Here is an 8,345-nt window from a genome sequence, read left to right on the forward strand (position 1 = left end):
TTATTTGGACAAGTAATGCTTTCGCCTAACGTTTTCTCCAGTTGGTCCTCGCAGTCAATGCGAGGTGGCATTGCTGGAATATACAACCCCGCCCCCCACCTAGAAAAAAATGATAACGAAACCTTCTCTCTCTGTGATCTTTGTGATGAGCTGCAAGTCGTTCATTATGAACCATCACTGTAACATAATGACGCCGTGACGTCATCCAGTCATACACGATTCGTAATGGAAGCTTCTTATAAATAAGCTTCTGTATAGCTGACGTGAGTGCGAGTGCCTAAATTCAGGTGAATTTCTCATGCACGAGAACATTGGAACATGTACATTGACGTGCAAAGCCAGCAACCTTTGACAACATACATCTATAGAGTTTTCGTGTTTACTGTCTGTGACATGAACCGGAAATAAGCGCCTGAATTTCTTGCGTTTTGCGAATATGTTGAAAGGGCACAGCAACTTGTGCTCCTGGTGAAAGTACAGCGTGACTGCGAGTATATTGGTCTCGCCAATGCAATTTTAGCAACAGATGGCTAACCTGACTAGCACACCAGGACTTCTTCATGCCACTACGTCATCCACTGGAATGCCAATGAGCAGGCTCTCGGGAAAGCGACATTCAGTGCTTGCTGTGACGAAAGCAATGCTGTGGTTTGCATACAGAATTTACATGCAAAACAGTGTATGCAAACGGTAAATGCAAGTGATGTGCGTCTGCTAAGCTTAATTAAGTTTCGTAGTGCGTAGCGTGCGGGACATTCCGTCAGCAACTACGTGATGCGCCGCGGATCTGGAAAAGAATTCGCACCATGACGTCACGAGAGAGAAGGAAACAGACGCACAAGACGCGATGGTTCCGGAAGCCGAAATTTTGTCGGGCCGTAAACAGCAGTATCAAATATCTGCCGTCTCGCAATTGACATCCGTTCTTTCTCACGGTAAGTGCATTCGTGTGGCAACCACTTCTGGTTCCGACAAGCCTGTGTACAGCGGGAAGGGGGAGGGGTGACTTCTTTTCGTTCTCCGAACACGTCCTCACTCAGCAGATAAAGAGGTAAAAAAGCGAATTAAAAGCGCCGTGCAGCAAGGAATGTGCACTCTGGATCGTTAGGCGGGAAAAAGAACAGAGGGAATGCCAAGTGCAGACACGTGAACCACAGAAGCGTGTCTTGAGCCATCCCAGAGCTCGTTTTTCAAGGACTCTCGCAGCTTGACGTACGAGTGGTGAAGGAAGGCCGCGAGGCACCAGATATACATAGGGCCGGCGAACCCTCGACATGAAGAGTGCCGCTGTTGGTTCGCTGACTGAGAAGATGGAAGCCAACAAATGCCTCGTCTTGGCCTTAATCGCGACCGTCACTCTGACCTGCAATGGTAAGCAAGTCTGTCCTATCCCTACGTATTTGATGTGGCCTCCGGATATTTAAAAAAAAAAAAAAAGTGGCAGATTTAAGATTTTTTACCTAGTGAACACTGCCTTTCGGTGCCGACCGAACTTTGCAACTCCACTGTGCATCTCTGCTTGTTTTTACATCGGGAACTCTAAGCGTGTGAGACCGAATTGCAATTTCTGAACTGGTTTCGTTACAGCATGGTTGGGGTGGCAAAAAGCTTAGTGATGGGAAATGGTGGTACAAGGAAATCTGGCGGTGCCTTTGTATTTATGGCCGTGGATTAGCGGATATAGACGGTATGTTTTATCAGGAATTATGCCTGCACTAAGCCGAATACGCTCGAACACTGCGCGATAAAACATTGACTGCTGAACCATTTTGTTAGCGCCCCCTCAGCAGAGGCCGAAAGTTCGGCGTTTAAAGGTTTTGTGTATTAATAAACTACCTTGCCATACCTGCTTACTTCCGTGGCCTTCGATGGCAGTCGTATAGTATTGCTAGCATTAGACTAATGCGCGGCAGTGAAAAATAAAAAAAGTACACGGACTGCGTTGGTCGAAATTTGTTTCTAGAATCATTTAGCTGATATATGTGGGCCTATAGAAGCTAAAATGCCACTGTAAACAGACACAGTTTACGTAGTTCCTAGCAAGTTTCCTTGCTCACTCTACCACATAGAAATTCAAGGGCTACAATAATAAAAAAAAAGAATTGCGCACATCGAAGCATTAGTTTCCCGTAATTTACATCGAAAACAAGCACACTGTCGGCAGCATCTCTTGCATGAATCAGGATAGCCGCGTCATGACGAAGCTGCAAGACGTTCGGAGAGCAGCAAGAAGTGCGATTTCCTATGTTAGATGCTTAAGTACCTTTGTCCCATGTCACGATGCAACTTAATATTCGTGTGACTAAACTTACAATCGTTTAATTTGACCCGATAAATGCTCATCTTGCAGTTTTTATTTGGCTCTCAAAACAATGCGTGAAGAGTATGGAAGCTTGTGGACTTGAGGCAACGGAGCAGTTTTCTCTGGCAAAAAGGGTTTAATATGCTTTTAACCAGAGGCTATTGAACAGGATAGTGTCTTACAAATAAAAAGAAGTGCAAAGCGAGGAAGGTGCATTGATGAGTATGTAGTGTATGTCATGCATTTCCGATGTATACGTGAAACACTTTTGCGTACTTAACATCCTGTTCACTCGTGAAACAGCCTACCAACAGTGCGGCACTGCCCCGATGCGGCAGGGACAGTTATACGGCGGCAGCAAGTCCACAGACGTGATGCCAGCCTACTGGCCCTGGAATGCTGCCATCCACACCATCGCCAAGTTCCGGCCGGAGCAGTACTGCAGCGGGGCGCTTATCACCGATCAGCACGTGGTGACCGCCGCGCACTGCGTCGAGTAAGTAAAACTTGTTTCGAACCATTCTCGCTGCATGGCGTTCTTATATGCTCTACTCGACATTAACAATATAAGACCTAAGCGCACAATTGCAAAAAAGAATATTTAATAAGAGTGAGATAGAAGGTCGAGGTTGCTGCGAGCTAAAAGGGGGGTTAACGTTGGTCAATGACGATAGAATTCATTTCACCAGAGGACATTTATATAGAGAACATAAAAAAAAAGGCCAACAATTTCAACTCTAGTGACAATTTGTGTCACAACTCTCGGTCATCTTTCACACAAGAGCCCCGACAGTTAAGCCTTCAGGTGCCATGTGTAAACCAGTTGAGCTAGAAAAAACAACTTTGTAATGAAGAAAGCCATGTGTCACATTCTGTCTTCTGAGAAAATTAGAGAAGCTGGATATGCTCATTCGAGCTCTTTGTTCAACCGCACTCAAGGTAGTGGCGTAAATCATGGATGCCGATACCAGTATCCGCGCTAACTAATGCGAATTTAAGGAGCACGTTGCATAATTCCAATGCACGGAATAAAACTAATCGTGTAGCAATATCTGAATTTCCAGGGCTAAATTACACGAATTACTGCCACTTCCGCTTTATTCGTTTCCTACTCTTTTGTTTGTACGCCGCAGGGGGTGGCCGAAGAGTATCGCATGCCACAGTGCTAGGGTAATACAGCTAGCCTTAAAAAAATGCATGCATATCGTCACAGGTACTATTCGTGCAGGAAATTGACTGCCTGGTACACAATGTGCGTTTTCTTACAGCAAACGGACCAGCGACGGAATACGGATTCACTTGGGATCATGGCGCAGGAGCACTCTGGATGAAGGCGAAGTCGCACTGTCAGTTGAGGAAATGTGCATCCACCAAAACTATTCTGGCAGTGTGAGTGATTCACGGAGCAAGACACTCCAAACGTCCTTTTTTTTTTTGTGACCGTTTCGAATTATGCCCGTATCTGTGAATTCAAAAATCATTCTTGCAATAATGCGTAAAAAAAAGTGTGCACTACTGGTGTGTACTTTTGCACTAAATTCGTAAAGCGATAAAAGTATTTTGCCGTACTCAACAGGAGCACGGGAAACACTGTCAGAAAAAGGAGCCTAAGCGCATAATGCAGAAAATTATTTTTTTCTTGAACAGATTAAAAAAAAACTTGTATGTGGGACTGGAGCAGCGTATTACTTGGAATGCAGCTGGACAGTGACTTTTCTGCGTAGCATCACAAAGTTACAATAGCTCTCCATCGTCTTTTTCCTTGTTTGCTATTATATTTCAGGACGGTTCCAGCCTGATCCGGCTCGTAATGGAAGAGTTTAGGTATGACGTCACAGGCTGCTCTTAACTGCATTGCGCAGTGCCTCCTTTTCTGAGCACAATATTTTGCTGTACACCACTCACAGTATGAATCAAACTTCTAACTTTCAATATTTTGTTAGTGGGCCTGCTTTTCCGTCGTGAGAATTATTACAGCGACATTAACGAGAACACTTTTGATCTTCAATGGCAATTGCAAATATTCTGATGAAGCGGCACACTTCTAAAATTACAAGCATTGACGTGTTTATTTCTTATTTCCGCTGCGACACTTATAAATTGTATGACTTAAGGGACAGATGAAAAAAAAAAGAAAGAAGAGAACAGGGCCCATCAACAATCATTCACTTTCCCATGTCTTCTTTTCATTTGCAGGAGAATGACATTGCCATCATAAAGCTGGCTCAGCCAGTAGACTTCAAGAGTGGAATAAGGCCCGTGTGTCTGCCGGACAGAAATGAACACTTACCAAAAGATTCTGAGGCATACACAACAGGATGGACTGTTAGAAAAGGTATGGCTCGGAAATGTTTTCCCACAATCTTTTTAAACATAAGCTATTCTATGCTGTGATGATATTAAGGATTTTATGTGCTTGTGTACAAAGCAGAGAGCGGAAAAGGACGGGGAATCGGAAGAAGTTAGCAGGGAGGTGTGGGCGGAAAAGAAGGAGAGGAGTGCTGGAGCTAGCAGTTATTCTCAAACCAAACAAAGAAAAATCTGCTAACTATAACTTTGGATGCAGTGTTTAGCGTTGCATAAAAAAAAAAACGGTTAATATAAATGACCCACAATATTTTAAGAGCATAAATTAATAAATGTTTGTGGGTATATTGTTTAAACCGCATGGCTGAGGCCAGCCAAACTAGCATTTTTAGGCACGAGGAAATATTAGTTTGGAACAGGGATGATTGGATGCACTGAACGGGCCTAGACAGTGATTTTGGTTTTTGAGCATTTTTTGTCCTTTACGAAACCGTTCTTCTTAGCGTTTATATTAACCGGAAGTGTTCATTTGATTGTTCCAGGGAAGCCAACGCGTCGACGCACGAGGAGAACACTGCAGGAGCTGAAATTGACGCTCATGAGCAAAACTAAATGCTCCAAGTCCTTTGATGTCAGCCTTTCTGAAGATATTCTGTGTGCATCGCACGACCACGGTTCACTCTGTGAGGTACGCAGCTTATAATTTTTGTTCAGCGCGAAGCATGGAGACGCCTCCTAAGCATCTTTACTAAGTAAACGCAGTGCTTGGCAGCACTGGTCACTGGTGCCTGCGGTGCGTTTGGACGTTTAGTACGTGGCGTGAAAATTATGGGTAGCACTTAAGCTCCATTTTATTGCCTAAGCAATACTACGCCCGTCGCGTAAACCCGGCCGGTAGCCACGTTTAACCTTTAGAGCGACCGCAGATGGGGCCCCTCTTCAAACCGTCGGGTAAACCCGCTCGGCAGCCACGCCGCGCCGCAGAAGAAGAAGCAGCAGCAGAAGAAGAAAAAGAAAGAGAAAGGAAAATACGAAAGAGAAAAAGAAAAGAAAAAGAGAAAGGAAAAGAAAGAAAAAAAATAAAGAAGAAAAAGAAAAGGAAAAGAAGAAAAGGAAAAGAAAGAGAAACAGAAAAAAAAGGAAAAAAAAGAAACAACTAAAAAAGAAGCTACGTCGGCTTTGCTTACGCAACCAACTGGGTTTAAATAAAGCTAAACCCTAGCTAATTTTTCATGGGTACGACACGACAAGTAGGCTTCCTGCCCACATATAATAAAGCTTTGCTTTAACCAAGCCGTGTAAAGGTGCCTGCGAGGCCTAGGGGTAACGTGAATACAAGGGGCTAAGGGGCTGATTCTGATGTAACCTTCACATATGAAAGGAGATGCCCAAGTTGGCAGTTTCTGCGTGAACCCAACTCATTGCGAAGGTGCGCGGCCATCTCAACTTCCAGCTACCGCCTGACAGTGCCATGCTCGTAATGTTTCGCTCACAACGTCGGCGCCGGATTTTCGGTGAGCGGGAACTTTAAAGCCTTCACGTTAAAAGATACGTACGTGCATGGCTGTGCAAGAAGAAGATGGCTGTGCAAAAAAAAAAAACAAAAAAAAACACCAAATCGGGTATGCACTTCAGCTTTATGCTCATGTCAAATGAAAAAAAAAAACTGCTTTCTTGCATCTTACTTGCATACAGTGATACGAATGTAATAGAATTCGTCTCACTGGTTGACATACCCTTCCTTGTAAGTCATGCTAACTTCACGTGTTGGGAAATAGTTCCACGTGGTTAATGCTTTTGTGTGAAGATTCTATCAGGTAATAAGTTTGACCGCATAGAGTTTGACGTGCTCAGATTCTGGAGTGTGGTTAGTAACTTTCTCTTTAGTTACAAAATTCATGAAGGCCTTCTTTTATCAATTTTGTGTCTGAGGTTGTCTGTAACGATGCTATAATATGCCGTCTTCGGCGCCTTCATGGAGGATCGACGCCAGTTTCTTTAGCTTCCTAATTAGGCCCATGTTTACCAGGAAAGAAAAGAGGAAGACAGAAGGTAAATTAACACCTAATTCCTCATATATACGTAGTACTGCCTCGAAGTGACTGAGAGTCTTGAGGATCCTGGCCTGAGGTCGACTAAAAGTGTGCTCGTCAAATCCAATGTGCAGGGAGACAGTGGAGCACCTGTGATGCAGAACATCGCCGGCCAGTGGTTCCTGCAAGGCATCCTTTCCGGAGGGCCGCCTACATGCGGGGACCCAACGTTGCCCATGGTCTTCACTCGGGTGGCAAGTTTTGCAGATAACTTCATCAACGCCTATCTTGGCGCCAGGAGTCAAAGTCGGAAATCGCAGGTCTGCACATTGAAGTAATGCCGTTTCCCAGGTCCAGTGATCTCCTGTGGACGCATTTTAAATGCCGCTGGCTCGCAGGAGCTATACTGTCACGTGACGAGAGTTCAATGTGCAATACACCATCGTAATATATGTGAACAAGTCCAGACTCACAAAGTGCCAAAAATATGCTATTTATTTCAAGAAAGAATGCGCGAGATCTGGGCGTGAGCTTCTAAGCCATTACTGCATCTATTTATGACCTCCTTCTGTTCACAATCACATGACTGTCGCAACAAAAGAGTTTAGTTTACTGCCGGATCTCACTAAAGTACTGAGGTGCTCGGAGCCTACTTTGTGACGAGGAGGCTGCCGAAATGACGAGGCGTTCAAAATAGTTTGTACGCAAATAAAATCGAGTTCTACTCGCCAATTGTGTGCTCTCTTCTTCTGCGTTTAATTATGTGTGCTCTGTGATTGTAGCCAAATATAAAATACTGAAATATAGCTTATGCAATTGAATATTTTAAGTTGCACCATCTCTGTTAGCTCAACACAGTGCCCACTTTTCTGTACTGAAAGTTTCTGGTCACGATGTCTAGTCATGCTGCGCTGCTTACGTGATTAGGCGGACTATGTGCTGAATTGATGAACTGCTGTCAGCATTGGACGCAGACAGTGCTGGACACCACGATTTTGCGCTCAGATTTGTAACCTATGGATTGCGATGGGAAGTTCAGACGAAAGCACTCAGAGTGCTCCGGTAGCAGGGGCAGCAGATCGGCAGAAGCCGCAGTTTTCACACACTGAGCATGAATGGCCGAATGGATTTAACACTCATTTGACGGGTCTGTTGGTAGATGGCGCTGTTTCATGTGTTTCATGTGTTACTTGAATGTTATGTTATCCATCCGGAAGTCGATGCAGGGGCAGTCACTGTTCCGGAGGCCCTAGGGTTTAGAGATATCAGTGGCCGGGTGAATAAACCGGCGGTGGAAGCTAGCAAAAAACGATTGGAAGATTGATGGCTTAAAAGCAGAAAAGTAACTTAATGTCAGTAATGTAGAAATAAAGATTCAATAAAAAATGATGGCATAGTTAACTGATCTAAATCAATAATTAAGATATAGAAAAAAATTCAGCATAATAGCTACGGCTACCACCCCGTTTCAAAGAGGACGCTCCTTATATTCCATCCATCCCATCCATCCACCGACTGGGTGTCACTCGTCCCGAGAACTTTCTCCAACACATCTTTTTGCTACGGCTTTTGAGGGCCTCTCTGCGGCGCTGTTTTCCAGAGACTGGCCTTCGAAGCAACGGCATCCTGTGCTTGATCTCAATCTCGGGCCTGTCGCTGCGACTGGCAGCGACATGGTACTGACCCTTGAGTTGGTTATTATC

At 44.5% G+C, this 8,345-nt stretch overlaps 1 protein-coding gene across 1 annotated transcript; it reads left to right on the forward strand.

The window, feature by feature from the left end:
* The first annotated feature begins 1,131 nt into the window (after nucleotides 1-1,131).
* On the forward strand, nucleotides 1,132-7,374 carry LOC146195710 (chymotrypsinogen B-like). Its single transcript, XM_084596263.1, has 6 exons — nucleotides 1,132-1,371; nucleotides 2,606-2,798; nucleotides 3,571-3,691; nucleotides 4,499-4,637; nucleotides 5,152-5,297; nucleotides 6,777-7,374. Exons 1-6 carry the CDS (start codon nucleotides 1,275-1,277, stop codon nucleotides 6,978-6,980), a joined length of 900 nt encoding a protein of 299 aa, XP_084452389.1. The 5' UTR covers nucleotides 1,132-1,274; the 3' UTR covers nucleotides 6,981-7,374.
* The last annotated feature ends 971 nt before the right edge of the window (nucleotides 7,375-8,345 follow it).

The sequence above is a fragment of the Amblyomma maculatum genome, chromosome 3 (assembly GCF_055883805.1).
Source record: "Amblyomma maculatum isolate TAMU_Amacu chromosome 3, ASM5588380v1, whole genome shotgun sequence".
NCBI lineage: Eukaryota > Metazoa > Arthropoda > Arachnida > Ixodida > Ixodidae > Amblyomma > Amblyomma maculatum.